At 43.1% G+C, this 18,253-nt stretch overlaps 1 protein-coding gene across 5 annotated transcripts in view; it reads right to left on the bottom strand.

The window, feature by feature from the left end:
* LOC140429704 (uncharacterized) overlaps positions 1–18,253 on the bottom strand; it is a 248,618-nt gene that overhangs the window by 223,701 nt on the left and 6,664 nt on the right. For 2 of the 5 annotated variants that reach the window (XM_072517027.1, XM_072517029.1), the window contains exon 3: positions 10,097–10,174. In XM_072517027.1, the coding sequence (XP_072373128.1) occupies positions 10,097–10,174 (78 nt within the window). Of the gene's footprint in view, positions 1–9,897; positions 9,976–10,096; positions 10,175–18,253 lie in introns of all 5 variants that reach the window. The other 3 variants (XM_072517026.1, XM_072517028.1, XM_072517030.1) reach the window with 2 other exon arrangements.

The following is an 18,253-nucleotide window of genomic DNA, read 5'->3' as shown; positions in this document are numbered from 1 at the left end:
ATAGTCAAGCATTGGAGACAGTATAAACAGGAGCTGCAATTGAGAAATCACTGAAAATCTTCATTTTCACCTGGAAAGGAGTCTGCCAAAGAGGTGACCTTGTAGAGTTAGATAAAATAGCTTTGAGAATGGAAAAGTAAATCTAGAATATTACTGCATAATGCAAAAGTAGAATAAGGCACACAAATTCAAACCAATTTTTAAAAAATTAGGACTAATGTTAGGGAATTCTTGTTACATAAAGGGCAATGGTCTCCCAAATTGAGCGGGAAGTTTCAAACCCCAGATTCAGTTAAGGTTTAATTGGATGGTGGACTTTGGGTCCCTCAGCTGGATGAATTAAGATAGGCTACATGGTCTTCCTCATCTGTAATTGCCTTGTTTCATGTAGGTCCATGTAATGAGAAATTCAATGAAAACAAGCAATAAATATATTTGTCACTACAGACTCAATTTTAAGCCTACCTGTCTGGCAGGGGGGCAGATTAAATCTGTTAGAAAAAAAATACATGAAAAAACCTCAAAGCAGCACAATAATCTGCAATTTTATAGCAAAGCTACACAATTTAACATAATAGTTCCATATTATCACATGCGTGCAGGAGCAAACTGAAGCAGGAAATCTGGAGAACCAATTTGAAGGAGAGACACCAAGCAATCCAATCACAAGAATCTGGAGTGGTTTTGGAGACATACCTGAACATGTGTCTCCGTGTGTATGCTGTTTAAAAAGACAGACACCTTGGACTTTTCTGACCTGTCATAAAATTTTATGTAAAATTGCTTCCAGTTCAATTTGGATAAAAAATATTTACAATATTTGAGCACCTATAACCAATGCTTCCTTTATCTATATCATCACAACAGGGTGCCTGATTCAATTCAATTAGTCGTTTAACAAATTCAATCAAGTATTTGGATCTGATTAGCTACTTCAACACACATTTGTATTACCACAAATGACAACTTGCACTAGTGCTAAGCCTCCCTTCAGTGCTCCAAGTCACAACATTAACAATTCTGATGATCTCCATTATTCTATAGTCTACGGCACTTCAAATCTCAGGACGTCTCCCACAATTGTCCGGGTATACAAGACTCTGAAGCTTCAGTTAGCAGATCCTGGGGCTTATTTCTTTCATGGAACAGGAGTATCAATGGAAGGCCAGCATTTGTTGCCCATCATGAATTGCCCATGAGAGAGTAGTGGCGAGTCATCGTTTTGAACCACTGCAGTGGAAGTGGTGTAGGGTTTCGAAGGAATAGCAATATAGTTCCATGTCAGGATGGTGCACAACTTGGGAGGAGAAATTGCAGGTGGTGTTCCCATGCATCTGATGCCCTTGTCCTGTGATACGCGTCATGGGTTTGGAAGGTCCTTGTAGCCACAGTATTTATATGGTTAGTCCAAAGAACCATAGTCCAATTAAGTTTCTGGTCAATGGCAACCCATAAATGTTGATGGGGGAGGATGTCAACGAGAGATTACATTCTCTCTTGTTGGACATCGCTATTGTCTAGCACAAATATATAAGCCACTTATCAGCCCAAGCCAAAATGTTATCATGGGAATGGACTGCTTCAGTATCTGAAGAGTCATGAATGATACAGAGCACCGTATAATCAGAAAACATCCCCATTTCTGACCTTTGGAAGGAAGGTCATGATGAAACAACTGAAGGTGGTTGGACCCAATACACTATCCGGAGGAAATTCTGCATGATGTGCTGGGACTGAAATAATTGGTCGCCAACAGTCACAACCATCTTTTTTGTGCTAGGTATGACCCCAACCACTGGAGGGTTTTCCCTCCTCCTACACATCCCATAATCTTCAATTTCCCTAGGGCTCCTTAATGCTACTCAAGTCAAATTCTGCCCTGATGACAAAGACAGTCATTCTCACCTGACTTCTGGAATTCAACTATTTTGTCCATGTTTGGACAAATGCTGTAATGAGGTCTAGAACAGAATGCCCCTGGTCCCCAGGGTGAATTTGTGAGCAGCGTATTGCGTGAATAAGTATTACTTGAAAGCACTGACAGAAACACCATTACTTTGCTGACTTGAGTTGACTGATGAGACAGTGATTGGCGGAGTTGGATTTGCCCTATTTTTGTGGACAAGACATACAAGATAATTTTTCACATTGTCAGGTAGATGCCAGCATTAAAACTGTACAATTCTGGTTTGCCTATGGATGTAACTAGTTCTGGAGCACCATAGCCGGGATGTTGTCAGGGTTCATAGCCTTTTCTGTATCCAGCGTCTTCAGTCGTTTCTTAAAATGACATGGAGTAATGAAGGCTGTGATGCTGGGGTCCGCAGGAGACAGATGGATCATTAACTGGGCAATTCGGACTGAACATGGCTGCAAATGTTTCAGCTTAGTCATTTTGAGTTGATATGCTGGATTCCCCCACATTGAGGATGGAGATATTTGTGGGGCTACCTCCTTCAGTTACTATCCACCATTCATGACGATGTGGCAGAACAGAAAAGCTTCAATCTGGTGGGGAGTGCGTAATTCTGTCCATCGCATGATGCAAGTAATCAGCATTATAGCTTTTTAGGCAGGTCTGTTGCTACCCTGCATGCTTTCCTGCAGTCCTCATTGATGATAATGATAGTGTGAGGGATATGCTGGACCATGAGGTTATAGATTGTGGTTCAATACAATCCTGCTGATCACCCACAGCACCGCAGGGATGACAAGTTTTGAACTGCTTTCTCTATACCATTCTTCCCTACCTCTACTGATGGGACAGGACATATCCAAGGATGATAATGATTCAGTGAGCATGACGATGTCAGCTGTTATTTGACTAGATGGTGGGCCAGCTCTCCCACTTTTGGCAGAAGCCCCCAGATGTTAGTACGGATGACTTTTCAGTTCAACTCGGCAGTGAGACTTAGTCAACATTAGATGATACATTCAGCTTTATTTTCATTCAATAGGTTTGTAGCTGAAGCAGTCGGTTGGCTGAAAGTGGCAAGTTAAATTTATGCCACACAAATGCCAGGTAATGACCATATCAATCAAGAGAACCTGACCATCTTCCCATGGCATTTAATGACATTACTATCACTGAACCCCCCCCCCCTCCCCCGAACATTGCAATTGCATCATGAACATGGGTTATCGCGTACAAACTCTTTATTACTTCATAAAACTAAAGTTAGCTGGTTTATGTGGTCAAAAAAACTATTTGCTCCAGGAACACAAACGAGTTACTTCCAATAATGCCATATTTTTACCACTGGCCTCCTTTCCTTCCATTTCCAGAGCAATATGTGTTTATCATGTGCAAATTCAAACTATTCCAAAACAACATGCTACTTTCACAAATGCAACTTTCATCTCTGCATATTGACCTTTGCCCCTCAGCTCAAAGCTCAATGTGTCCACCTGAAAGTAACTGGGAATCAGCTCCCAGAACAAATACCAGCATTAAAGTACCCATGCCCTATGTCCCTAGGGGGTAGCACAGCATACAATAAATAAGCAATTACGTTTCAACTTGGAAACAAGTGATTATGAATTTTAAACAAATATTAGAAATCTCTTTCTTTATAAACTTACAAACAATTCGGCTCCTATGTGTACAAGGCTCCTTCAACAGCATCTCCCAAAACCGCAGCCTTACCATCAAAGGCAGCAAACACATGGGAACACTACCATCTGCAAATTCCCTCCAAGCTACACACCATCCTGTTGTGGAAATATATCACATTCCTTTACTGCTGGGTGTAATCTTGGGAGCTCCTTTCCCAATAGCAGTGTGGGTGTACGTGCACCACATGGACTGCAGTGGTTTAAGGTGGCAACTCATCATCACCTTCAAGGGCAATGAGGGATAGGCAATAAATCCTGCTTAGCCAGTAGTTCCCACATTTCATGCAAGAATTTTAAAAAGGCTGAATGAGCTGAATTCCAGTGTGGCTGCTCTCGACATTAAGCCAGCATCTGACTGAACATGGCATCAAGCAGCCGGAGTAAAATCGAAGGCAATGTAAACTAGGACAATGCTCTCCTCTGGAGATCTTCCCTCCGTGACCTCCCCCCCCCGCCCCCATGTCAAACAGACTGCTTCCCAAATCCACAAACAGGAACGCCTCGGCAGACTTATTGTTTCAGCCTCTTCTACTGCGTTGAACTGATTTCTTCATATCTCAACTCTTTTTTTCCCCCGCCTTTTTCCATCTACATCTATAATTTTATTATCCCTTTCCATTACAGGTGTTAATTTTTTTACTCCAGTTTTTCCCTCAAATAGCTGCTACCAGGAAGCAAAAAATATTATCCTGCCGTTCACATTTCCTTGCGTTCTACAACCCTCTCAGATCTGTCTTCCACCAATTCTTGCCTCTTCCACACCACCATTCCACATTGGCTGCTTTGCATTTAGCTGCCAAAGGCCCCAAACTCTGGAATTCCCTCCCTAAAACTAACGATGTTTACATTAAAGGCATTAAACTTCAGAAAACAAGTATCTCAGTTGCAATTGCCCTTTTGGTATTAACTATTCTTTTGGTTTGTTAGAACTGTTGCCTCACAGCACTGAGGACCCAGTCACTGTCTCTGTGGAGTTTGCACATTCTACCAATGTCTGTGTGGGTCTCACCCCCGCATCCCAAAGATGTGCCGGGTAGGTGGACTGGCCACGCTAAATTGCCCCTTAATTGGAAACAAAATAATTGGCAACCAGTAAAATCGAAGGCAATGTAAATTAGGCCAATACGCTTCACTCGTTTAATTCATTTGACAATCCCTCCAATATCATCTTAGTGAACCTCTCTGAACCTCCTCCAATGAAACAGCTGTCCTTAAATAAGGGAACCAAAACTGCTGTCATTACTTCAGATGTGATCACCAGTTCAGTGTACAGTTGCAGCAAACCTCTGATTCTTATACCCAAACCCACTTGAAATAAGGGCCAACATTCCATTAGTTCCTGATTATCTGTTGCACCGGTGAGCTAGTTTTGTGCACAAGTACCCCAAGTCCCTTCTTGTTGCAGCTTTCCTCAATTTAAATAATACTCAGTTCCGTTGTTCTCCATTCCAAAATGAACTTCACATTTTAATCCAACTTTGTGCCACTTACTTAACCTGCCGATATATGTTTTCAAACTGTATGCATCCCTCTCACTTGCCTTTCCATCTATTTTTGTGTAATCTGCAAATTTGACTACAGTACATTCAATTACTTCCTCCAAGTCATTCATATATATTGTAAACAGTTGCAATCCCAGCATTGATCCCTGTGGAACCCCATTGGTTAAAGGTCATCAACCTGAAAAGTGACCCCTCACCCCACGTGCTGTTTCCTTCCGATTCGCCAATTCTCCTTCCATGCCAATAGATGACCTCCAACACCATAGGTTCTTATCTTATGTCTTAACCTTTTGTTGAGGTATCTTGTCAAATGCTTTCTGGAAGTCCAAGTGAAACACATCTACTGGTTCCCCTCTATCCACTCTAGTTGAGGCTTCCTCGAAAAACGTTAATTATTTAGACATTATTTCTCTTTCATTAAGCCATGTTGCATTTGTAGCTACTTCTTTTAGGTCCTCGGATGCAAGGGTCAGGTGACTTATCTGCCTTTAGCCCCATTCGTTTGTCTAATACTACTTCTCTAGTGATGGCATTTAATTGCTCTCCCGTATTCTTTAGTTTGAATGGGATATTCAAAGTATCTTCCACCGTAAAGATTGATGCAAATTATCGGTTTCTTCCCTCCAAACTCAGAAGTGAGATGTTCAATGACGTGTTCAGTACCATTCATAACTCCTCGGAGAATGAAGCAGTCAGTGGCCACATACAAGATCTGGACAAAATTCAGTCTTGCACAGGTTAAGTGGCAAGTAACATTCGTGCCAGTCAAGTGCCAGGAAATAATGAGTCTAGTCATCTCTTGACATTCAGTGGTATTGTCAAATTCCTCCCACTATCAACATCCTGGGGGTCCCCAGTGACCGGTAACATTACTGGACTAGCTACATAAAAACTAGCTACCAGAGTCGGACACAGGCTGGCACGTGACTCAGCTCCCAACTCCCAAAAGGCTTTCCACCATTTACAACGGCACAAGTCAGGAGTGTGAAGGAATACCTGTCATTTGGATGCCTGCAGCTCCAACAACACAAAAACATCAGCAACATCCATAATGAGCAGCCTGCTTGATTGGCATCACATCCATCATCTTAAGCATTCACTAAGATGCACTGCAGCAAGACATGCGGAGCAGCATCAAAGCAAGGGGAAGTTCAAACTGAGCATCAATCATACAATGACTGCTGCTTCATGGGAGACCCGGATCACTGTCAGGCTGCATGCTCCCCCTTAGTGAATTCCGAAGTTTGGGAGGTATCTTAGTTAACTCCTCTTGACTACATGCTGCCCTTTAGAAGCATTAACCAGAAACACAGGGACCAATTTTAATGACAAATGCTATTGATGCAGTGTAAAGGCGGACTGGAAGCTACCTAGCCCTCTGAAGTAAGAGGATGGCATGGACTTTAATTTTTGGACTTCATCTGGATTATTGCCATCAGTCTCCCACATGACCGTTGCATGACCTGGTGCACAGGTGGGAGTAAGTACTCTGCAGCTTCCTGCTACCCAAGGGGAATGATCTCCAACACCAAGCTAAGTGGTGGGGTACAAGAGGGAGAAACTATAATAATGGCACAAGAGACCCAGGGTTTTCCTCAAGGCCAGAGAAAACCCCCTGCACTCCCTGTCCCAGGAACTACAAATAAACATATCTTTCAGACATGGGCTCCATTTCCTGATGGTTTTTCTGCATAGACATGGGAGCAAAAAGTCATTGGTGCCCAACTGCATCATCTTAGCCTGTTTTGCATATTTAAGGAAAGGCTCCGCTGCCCTCCAGCGGGTGTTCAGATCGACTGTCTAAAAATAAAACTCAGATGAATATCATCAGGACCTGCAGGAAAGCAGTGGCATTGATGGCGATGCCTTGCACTGGGTATTCACCAGTAGGGTGGGATTTCTAAATTTGCTCAACTGATATAAGTTTCTACAGGGATACCAATGATAATTCTACTGCACTGTTCACACCACTGCCCAAAGTGCTATGGATGCTGGGGTTCAACTGAAATTTAAGACTGGGATGAATAGATTAAATCAAGGGAAATGGTGCAAGTGAGTAAATTTAACAGAGGTGCAGATTATCCATGACCTAACGGAGTCGGGAGGTCATGTTGCAGCTGTACAGAACTCTGGTACGGCCGCATTTGGAGTATTGCGTACAGTTCTGGTCACCGCATTATGGGAAGGACGTGGAGGCTTTGGAGCGGGTGCAGAGGAGATTTACCAGGATGTTGCCTGGTATGGAGGGAAAATCTTATGAGGAAAGGCTGATGGACTTGAGGTTGTTTTCGTTGGAGAGAAGAAGGTTAAGAGGAGACTTAATAGAGGCATACAAAATGATCAGGGGGTTGGATAGGGTGGACAGTGAGAGTCTTCTCCCGCGGATGGATATGGCTGGCACGAGGGGACATAACTTTAAACTGAGGGGTAATAGATATAGGACAGAGGTCAGAGGTAGATTCTTTACGCAAAGAGTAGTGAGGCCGTGGAATGCCCTACCTGCTACAGTAGTGAACTCGCCAACATTGAGGGCATTTAAAAGTTTATTGGATAAACATATGGATGATAATGGCATAGTGTAGGTTAGATGGCTTTTGTTTTGGTGCAACATCGTGGGCCGAAGGGCCTGTACTGCGCTGTATTGTTCTATGTTCTATGTTCTATCAATATGATAGAATAGGCTCCAGGGGGCTGAATGGGCAACTCGCTTCAATCTTCCCAGTTCAATTGCATGTCATTAAAATTTGGAGACATCAGTATTCTGGACAATATTTATCCTTCAACCAGCATCACCGACGGATTATCTCATCATTTATTTCATTACTGTGTGTGGGGGAGCTGGATGCCAGCACATTGGTTACTGTGTTTTCTACATTATAACAGTAACTACACATTAAAAGTAATTCATTCGCTGAAAAACATCCCGAGAATGTACAAAAAAAAAAAGTTCTTTCTTTGTCTTCATTTCCAGCTGATTCAAAGAAAAGCAGAAGCCTGGAATCACTCTTCGTCACCCATATCTATTCTAATGCTAAAACTGCTTTCCTTCAACTATCATCCCTGTATTGGAAATTGTTCCACACTTCCGCTATTTCAATTTCTCAAATGGACCCACCCCTCCTCGCGCCCTCCCCCACCCCCCCAAAAAAACTCCACAAGTTTCAAATCACTCAAACAGGTCTCAGCTACAATGCATCTTTCCTACCCATTCCTCTGCTCCTGGCACCTAGCTCTGCATCCTCAGCACCCTCAGAGTACCACCAGGTTCTCCAGTATGTTAATTTCAACATTCAGATCCGCATTTTCATGAGGTTCCAGGTCCTCACCTAACCTTACGTTAGTGAAGTCTTCCTACTCTCCACACCTCAAAAGACTCTATATCCCTTGCACTCACTGACTCCACTGCACAATCAGATCTTCCTCTCAAATCCTCTAAACAGTCCCTTTTACCTTGCCACCTTCCTCCCAGGATTCTTTCAACCAACCTTGGATCCCTATCCTAGACATATCTTATTCTTGTCTGGGCACCCATCTTGTCTTGCTCCAATGTGCCTTTCGGTCAGTGTGGAAAGCAACATAAATGGTAGTTGCTATCAGTAGAAAACGTTGCAAGTGATAGAAGTTAAACTGCATGTCAAACATTACAATCCCACTTGGATCATGAACCACTTCTAAACATTGAATGCAATTGAGATCAAATTCTCCCCCGCCCAACTAAGGGCCTGTGCGCAAGATAACATGGCACTCTAATCTAAATTTCTCTGTCTCCAATCCAGCTGACACCGTCCCTTTCCACATTATGTGCTCTGTTTTCTTTCATGCGCCTCAGTTACTGTCACTCTGGGCTTAACCACCTGGCAGCCCCAGAGTACCAGAAGTAAAAGTCGAGATTTTTTCCAATGAGGAAGAGGATCCACAGCTCACACCTTTGTAGGAGTCAGTCCCTGCCAAGGCTTACAACAGCTGCAGATCCTTCTTTCGTCACCCCTTTAAAGTCCCTGCCTTCTGCAATGCCAGCAAATTATCTTCCCTTGTACAATCTGCAGCCTGTATACAGGAGAAAGCCCACTGTGCATGGTAAATTACAGTTGACAAGAAAATAGTTCAGAGGGGCGTTGAGTGGTGAGCATAAATCATAATCTCTGAAAATCAAACTTAATAGTTTTTCCTTATGTTGATAAATGCTTCAATTTGCCCAAAAGAGCTCCTGCCACAAAATGGCTAACCCAACATCGAATTTTCACCCTCTGCAGCCCTTCAGTGATGTTTTTCACAATATGCGCAGGGAACCATGAGCATGTGAAACCAACATTAGTCACCTATACCTGGTGTCAGCAGTCAATGAAGCTGAACTCAGGTTTGTGTCCCTTGTTGATGCTCCAGTGACTTAATATTCAGTAGAAATTAGGCGAAATTCAGTCAATTACACCAGAACAGGACTCACCCACGTGGATTCAATGCCTTCAAAAATAATTCAACTGAAGCCACTTAAAAAGCAAAACCAAAAGTATTAAATCAAACAATTGGGGAACGGTACATTTTCTGCCAATCTCACTCCCTTGTGGTGCTGGAGAATGCCTGATATCAGGCACAAATCTATTTATGTTTCTTGATTGCACTAATCTATGGGAGATTTTAAGCTCAGACTCATGCTTATGTTTGTGGAAACTTGAGCTTGGCAAATCAATGCAGTGTCCAGTGCATTTTACTGACCATGCCCTGTCAGAAACTCCATACTAATATCATACTTGCTTTCCTCAAGACAAATACTAGAACATACCATTTGTGAAGCAGACGGTGTCTCCAAACAGCTTACACATAGAGGTAGTATAGGATGTGTCAAAGACATTGACTTTCTCTGTAAAATAGTGACACATAAATGGCATCAAACTATGAACAGCTGACAGTAAACATTCTCCTTCAGTGTCCTCCATACACCTCTTAATATTCAGAAAGGTACACCATTGTAGTGAGCTTACCCTCTGTTGTTACTAGATTGTCACCATACAATTCATGCATAACTGCAGAAGGATCCTTTTCAAATACTGACATCCTAGCTGCAAAAGCAACAATTGTAGGTTATGGCACATTTCATTAGGTACCCAAATGCTCCTGCGAGTCGTTCAATACCACGTCCATCTGTGGAGTGTTTCATTGTATAAAATAAGACACTTACATGTGACCGAGCATAATTACTGATTAATTAAGATTGGCACAATCGCATGACTGTTCCAGATGCAGACTATCTATTTTTCATATAAACATTACCCAATCATCGTTTATACCAAAGCAATGCTTTGAGAAAATTAAGAGGTCCCTATAGGTACATTCGCAAGACGAGCTGAATGCCAGTTGCAAGCAATTTCAGCTGTGTGCTAAAGTTACATTTGTGGGACTGTTAATGCCTCCAAAGTTCCTTCTGATCTCCCAACGTAACTTCGGCAGGCTGTCTGGAGACAGGGCATAGATGTTTGTGAACTGAAAATCAGGTACAAAGGCCCCAACCAACACTGAAGAAAAGCAGAATAGAGACTCTCTCTTTCTCAGAGATTCTCACTCTGCTGTGCTCTGGCATCAGGTGAAGCCTCAGGTTGCAAATTCAGGTCACATGTATAACAAGACAGCATTGGTATGAAGTTAAACACCACCTCCTGTCAGTCAATACGGTTTAAAACCTCCAAATTATTTCAACTTGAAAGCTCAGGGGCACAATAGTAAATGCTTAGCCCAGAGCAGAATGGAGTCATAATCAAGGGCCATTCTAAATTTGCTTTATGGCCTGTGATCAATTGGTTTACAGCCAATTAATTTTAGGCATCTTTACCAAAGAAGGGGAAAAATAGTGAGGGCTCCCTGGTAATAACTAGTTGTTAGCCTTTTTGGAAAATCAGCACATCTGGACACTGAAGAGGTCAGGTTGGACTTAGCTACATTGTTCCTCACAGTTGAACAACCCCCTGGTAAATCCACCAATCCGTCCCTTTAATTAGTGAGCAAGCCTTATTAGAAGGCACAAGTTGGAGGGGTGTTATAACATATGGGCATCCATTCTCCAAATTGAATACCCTCTGTAGGGGTCCCCAGCAGGGAGGGATTGGAGAATGTATTCATCGCTGGCCACATAGAAATGAAGAGGACTCTGGAGGAGATATTGGAGCTTGCTGGTGCCCATGGCTTCATACCCAGCTTAAGTCACATTACCCAGGGTACTAGAGGAAAAAACAAAGTTAGTTAGATAAGATTTTAAGATAACTGGCAAGGAGAGGGGAAAGGGCAGAGTTATTTTTTTTAATATACTCTGAGCTATGATCACCATTACACTGCCCAAAAGGGTAGGGAAGTAGATGCAATCGCAACTTTCAAGAGCAAATTTAACAAACAGCCGAAAAAAATATTTGTAGGGCTATTGAGAAAAAGCAAAGGAATGGGATTCATTGGATAATGCTTTCAAAGGCCCAGCAGAGGAATGATGAGTCAAATGGTCTTCTTCTGCCCTGTACAACACAAAATAATGTTCGCACTCACAATATCCATACTTCTTTAGCATTTCAACATTCCCCAAAAAAGGACACTGTGTTTTACAGCTTTTATTAATGCCAGTGTTATGTAAAAACATAATCCCCATAACGTAACAGTAACAGTACTGAATTTTCTATTGTATTGAATATATTTATCATTAGACAGTTAACCAATACAGGACCATTTACTGACCTACATGCCCAGACAAACTATGTTATCAATTGTACGCGAGGCTTGAATGGAACTTGGCAAATTTCATAGTTGATTTAATCACAATACAAATAAAATAAATAATGTAATCCGAAAGTGGTTGTCTTCAGATTGAAGTGTTATCACAATGCATACGCACTCACAATGCAGTGGATGCCAGGACTGAACAAATTAGGTAATGTTCCTTGAAAACCTTAGACTACTTCTTCCAACTGAGAAATTCTATGCTTTGGGACACCCCCAAATCCCCAGACACGGTGTTCAGAATTCATGTTGAGCAAATCTGCTCAAAAAAGGATAATTTTCCTAAGTTGAAGTCTTCAGACACAATGAGGCAAAGTGATATAGGGGTACGAATAGGCCGTTCAGCCTCATATCTATTCTGATATTCAGGGCATTGATGACCTGCACCTCAATTCTACTTACCCATGTTGATCCATTTCCTTACTGAACAAAGCCAATCTCAAAAGTTCCAACCGACATAGCATTTACAGCCACTGCTGTTTGAAGGAGCAACTTCAAGATTTCTACTAAAATTTATGAAGGAGTACTTCCTGATTTCACTTCCTTACCCAATCATCTGCAAACTGGATATATCACCTTATATTTCGCTATCCAACTCACATATTATACCTATCTTCTAACCAACTTCCAACCCATGTCATAAGATTATACAATCTCCTAGGAAGAGCCTCATCTAATGTCTTCTGAAAACCCATTTAGGCAACATACATAGACACACCCCTACCCATGGACGGCATGGTAGCACAGTGGTTAACACTGTTTCTTCACAGTGCCAGGAACCCAGGTTCGATTCACAGCTTGAGTCACTGCCTGTGCAGAGTCTGCACGTTCTCCCCGTGTCTGCATGGGTTTCCTCCGGGTGCTCCAGTTTCCTCCCACTAAGTCCCTAAAAGATGCGCTTGTTAGGTGGATTAGACATTCTGAATTCTCCCTCAATGTACGTGAACAGGCACTGGAATGTGGCGACTAAGGGATTTTCACAGTAACTTCATTGCAGCGTTAATGTAAGCCTACTTGCAACACTAATAAAGATGTTATTAGTGACCTCAAAACAAAAAGCAAAGAGATTAGCTAAACATTATCTACTCTTCATAAATGCATGACTGGCTTATACTTGTCCAAGTACTCACTTAATCAACCCCAACCTAATGATAAAGCCACAGGTCGGTTGGTTTCCCATTTTTCCCTCTGGCTCTTTTAAATAACAATAATACATTTGCAACATATCAATCCAAAAGGTCCAATTTCGGAATTGAAAAATTTTGGAAAATTGTGACCAATGCACCTGCAATTTCCTTATCTACTGCATTAAAGTTAACATGGTATTAAAGTAAAATAGTGGCGTGGATCACCATCAATTACTGCATAGATTTGCTAAAACAGAAGTTGAAGTTTGATGTGGGCATGGAATGAAGACCGACTTTGATTTAATTGGAATATCGCTCAAGCAGATACACTGCTCTGGTACTGAAGTAACATCAATGCATAGAGACTGATTAGTTGATGGTGATGAAACACATGGGTATGGTTACTGCCAGAACTGGCAACCAGTTCAAAAAGATAGAGAAGAAAATGCAAGTTACTCATGCTGATGACAGAAGCAAAATAATAGAGCCAAACCTTTGGGAGGGAAAAGGGTCACGGCAGATTTTATTTGCTCAACAAGCCCATCATATTTTACATGAAAAATAAAGAAAATGAGATGGCTACAACAGGATGGCAATGGTGTTACGACATTTCATAGACCTTAGTGTAAGAAGTTAGTTCCCAAACAGAATTAGGAAACACGGCAGAAAAGTGGAAAGGTGGTAATTAAAATGTATTCCAACCTGCAGACAGAGCAGTTATTAATGAACTCCTTTAGACACCGGCCAGGATTCAGTCAGGCTGACGGGGTTCTCGCCCTCTTCAGAACTGGCAGGGAACTCTGATCAATTCCATGGAGAGGTCCAACAGGATGAAGTGCCCTTCAGGCACTCAGGCCTTGCAAGCAATTGAACTACCCGTGGCAGACGTCCCACCTGCTAACATTCCTCAAAAATTAGGATAATAAATAAATGCCCATGTATTTTGCCTAGTTCATTGATGGTTGACTTGTGATAAAGTGTGATCAACATCGACCACAAACCAATGGAAAATCATTCCAATCTTCATGTTCAAAATCCTACATGAACTTTGCTCCATCTTGAACCTCTTCCAATCCTCCAAAAATTCGACTCCCCCCAATTCTAACCCCTCATGCATTGGAGCCCAGTCTACAATTACCAACCAAACATTCAGCTGTTTATGCACCAAGCTCTAGGATTGCCCTCCTAAATGTCTCTGCCTTTTATTCCTTTAAGACACTTTAAAATCCCTACGACCAAATTTTGATCACCTGCCCAAAAGTCCTTTCTGGGAAGCTGTGTTATAAGTGCAACTTGTTGTTGATTTTCATTGTTAAATGCCTGGGTATTGAGCATTCCCTGGGCGACACATCAGGCAGGGATGATTGCTCTCCAGAAACAGAACCTCTGTGATTTTCCTCACATTTAGAAGTAGTCAGATCTGCTTAAAGCTTCCAAAAGCCAAGCTGATAAAATCGTCAGAGCAATATATGACACAGTTCATGTGCCAGTCTGCGAATAGGAGCCACTTGGATTCAGCAAGCCTGGATCAGGGGAGCCAAAAGTATCAACGCTCTCCAAGTAGGTTTAACAAGTGCTCTGAACAGACTCTCTAAACATTATAGACTCCAGATTTGATGGTGTTAATCACCTCATTTTGTGAGCTTTGTGTCACTTGATATCTTTGAAACTTGCCCAGAATATGCAAGTCTATCATATCATAGAATTTACAGTGCAGAAGGAGGCCATTCAGCCCATCGAGTCTGCACCAGCTCTTGGAAAGAGCACCCTACCCAAGCCCGCACCTCCACCCTATCCCCATAACCCAGCAACCCCACCCAACACGAAGGGCAATTTAGCATGGCCAATCCACCCAACCAGCATGTCTTTGGACTGTGGGAGGAAACCGAAGCACCCGGAGGAAACCCACGCACATACAGCGAGAACATGCAGACTCCGCACAGACAGTGACCCAAGCCGGGAATCGAACCTGGGACCCTGGAGTTGTGAAGCAATTGTGCTAACCACTATGCTACATGCTGCCCCTGTCCAGATCATCAATATATCACCAAAAAAGGTTAATCAGCATTTCAAGAGAACTGGTATGAGCCATAACCAGAAACCCAGTTAACTAAAAGGAACAGACCAGTCACTTGTTATTTCATAGAATTTAGTGCAGAAGGAGGCCATTCGGCCGATCAAGTCTACACCGGCCCTTCAAAGAGCACCCCACTTGCCCACACCTCCACCCTATCCCCAAAACCCAGTAACCACACTTAACCTTTGGACACTGAGGGGCAATTTAACATGGCCAATCCACCGAAACTACACATCTTTGGACTGTGGGAGGAAACCAGAGCACCCGGAGGAAACCCATGGGGAGAAAATGCAAACTCCACAGATTTGTGAAGCTGACAAATCACACCCTTCCGGTGTTATAGTTCAAGCAATTCCCAATGGATTAGCAAAATTACACTTATTCACAGATCCCAAGGTGCTGTAAAGTGCATTTCCTCTGTCCTACATCAGTTCAGCCATTCTCTCACCAACTTCCATTGGCATCCAGTCGAGGAACGTCTTTAAAATTCTCAACCTAGGAAACAAATTCCTCCATTGCTCTGTAACCTCCAGTCCTATACAGACAACTATACACTCGTCCCAGCCCCGCCCCCCCCGACACTCGTCCCGGCCCCCCCCGACACTCGTCCCGGCCCCCCCCGACACTCGTCCCGGCCCCCCCCCGACACTCGTCCCGGCCCCCCCCGACACTCGTCCCGGCCCCCCCCGACACTCGTCCCGGCCCCCCCCGACACTCGTCCCGGCCCCCCCCGACACTCGTCCCGGCCCCCCCCGACACTCGTCCCGGCCCCCCCCCGACACTCGTCCCGGCCCCCCCCGACACTCGTCCCGGCCCCCCCCGACACTCGTCCCGGCCCCCCCCGACACTCGTCCCGGCCCCCCCCGACACTCGTCCCGGCCCCCCCCGACACTCGTCCCGGCCCTGGCCCCAGCCCCCCGACACTCATCCCAGCCCCAGCCCCCGACACTCGTCCCAGCCCCAGCCCCCCAACACTCGTCCCAGCCCCAGCCTCCCGATAATCTTCAATTTCCTTTGTCCATTATGGAGAGTTACATGTTTCATTGTGGAGAATGCAGTATAATCCTCAAATTCGTTTCAAGTTTCTGCACTTCTTTTAAAGCTCCATCTTAATACCCATTTTTGTGGACCAAGTTCACCAATCCAAATACCTCCAGATGTGATCACATTTTGTCCTATAACATAGTAAACTGTCCCAAACCATGTTAAAAGTGTGACAAAAGTACAAGCTATTTTCGGAGATAACAAATTTCCAACTTAAAGCAAACAGCAAGTAAAGACTGAATGTGTTTGAGGTTGAAGGTGGGGGGCTCTAGACCCAGTTGTAGGAGGCTGATAAAGTAGAAAGAGAAGAAGAAAATCTCCATATTTTAAGATAGAGCCAATCAGATTTAAAAAAACAAGGCCGACTATGATCATTTAAATTAACCCATTAACATGGCTAATTTGACATCCTGCTGTTTTGTGCTTTGTGGAGTGCTGAAGAAGTTATCTAAAATTACTGCCACTGGACTCCATATCCAATACTCCTCCATCAGTGACAAGTTGTAGCTGCAGTGGAACAAGAGCAGTAATGGGGGCACCAATATCTCAATCTTCTGGCATCAAATATAATCACGGTTTCGTCTTTGTCACTTGGTCAATATCATGGAACACCATCACAGGAGCAGCAAACAGATTGCTTGATTCAAGGATGAGGTCCACCACCACTTTCTCAGTGCCAACTAGTGCTGATCAATACATGTTGGTTTGCACCATCACAGAGCCCAAGATGTGCAAGGTCTAGTGCTTTGCAGGAACAATGTGTTCCAAGGTAAAGTTCACATTCTGATACAATGGAGTACAAGGGGTCTTGAGGACCACACAAAGGATTTTCCATGATAACAAGAAACACAAGGAGAAGTCAAAATAAACAGATTACTGGAAAAATTAAAGTTTGGCAATTTAGTTTTGTAATTCATTGAAATGAATGAATAGACTAAACAATTGTAATGCCAGCTCAAACTGTGCAAATCAAACCTTACTCCCTCCTTATTTAAAAATGGACTTTGCTGGGCCATAAACATTGCTGTTATAGATCACATGATTTGCAAATTGGCTACAGTCCTGGAATCTCCAAAAGTATTAACAGTATTTGCCTGGATGAGTGCAGCTCCTCCAACAGCACTCAAGAAGCTTGACACTCCAGGACAAAGCAGCCCCCCCGTGATTGGCACCCCATCTATAAACATTCATTCCCTCCACCACCGATGCACAGAGCCATGTGAACCATCTGCAAGATGCACTGCAGGAGCTCGCAACCCTAGACAGCACCTTCAAAACCCACCACCCCTACCGTTTAGAAGGACAATGGAAGCAGAAACATGGGGACACCACCATCTGAAAGTTCCTCTCCATGCCACTCACCATCGTGACTTGGAAATATAATCTCTATTACTGGGTCAAAATCCTGGAATTCCCTCCCTAACAGCACTGTGTACTTACACCATATGGACTGCAGTGGTTCAAAAAGGCAACTCACCACAATCTTAGAGGGCAACAAACATTGGCCTAACCAGCAAAGCCCACATAATTTGGTTGAATAAAAACCTCATCTCTCATGAGCACCAACCTTGATGGAATTCAGCACTCCTGCTTTCAGCTAACTGAACCGACCTAAACTTTTAATTTCTACATGAAAGGAATTGTCACAAGATTCAGAAATTCTGGACATTCACATGAACTAATATCAGTTATTTTAAGTTATTCTTAAATGCAAAACTCTTTTCTTTCCTACCTCCTTCTTGGGTGCGTATGTACTCGTCAAGACCATCCCCTGGATTTGGACGCATGAATAAACAATTCTGATTTAACACTAAAAGATTGTTCGTTACAATTCACTTTAAAATTGACTTCACAAACCAAGATTTGAGGAAACACACCACAACCTAGTTCAAAAATTAGAACATCCCTGCCTTTGGGCAGGCAGCAAGAAAAATAAAGGAGTTCAGGGTGCCTCTCTCCCCTCTCCATAACCTAATGAACATTCCCAAGTGTAGTACACTAGAATTACAGGTGCAAAACCAAAGAATTAACCAGGTCGTGTTTCAATGTTTTGGAGGATCCCCTATTCAAGCACAAACACCTACACTTCAACTTAAGCTGGCTATTGTATAAATAAGGTAACTTTTATCCTTGGG

The sequence above is a fragment of the Scyliorhinus torazame genome, chromosome 9 (genome assembly GCF_047496885.1).
Source record: "Scyliorhinus torazame isolate Kashiwa2021f chromosome 9, sScyTor2.1, whole genome shotgun sequence".
Taxonomy (NCBI): domain Eukaryota; kingdom Metazoa; phylum Chordata; class Chondrichthyes; order Carcharhiniformes; family Scyliorhinidae; genus Scyliorhinus; species Scyliorhinus torazame.
Note: the sequence above shows the minus strand (reverse complement) of the source record. Positions and strands in the feature narration are given on the sequence as shown.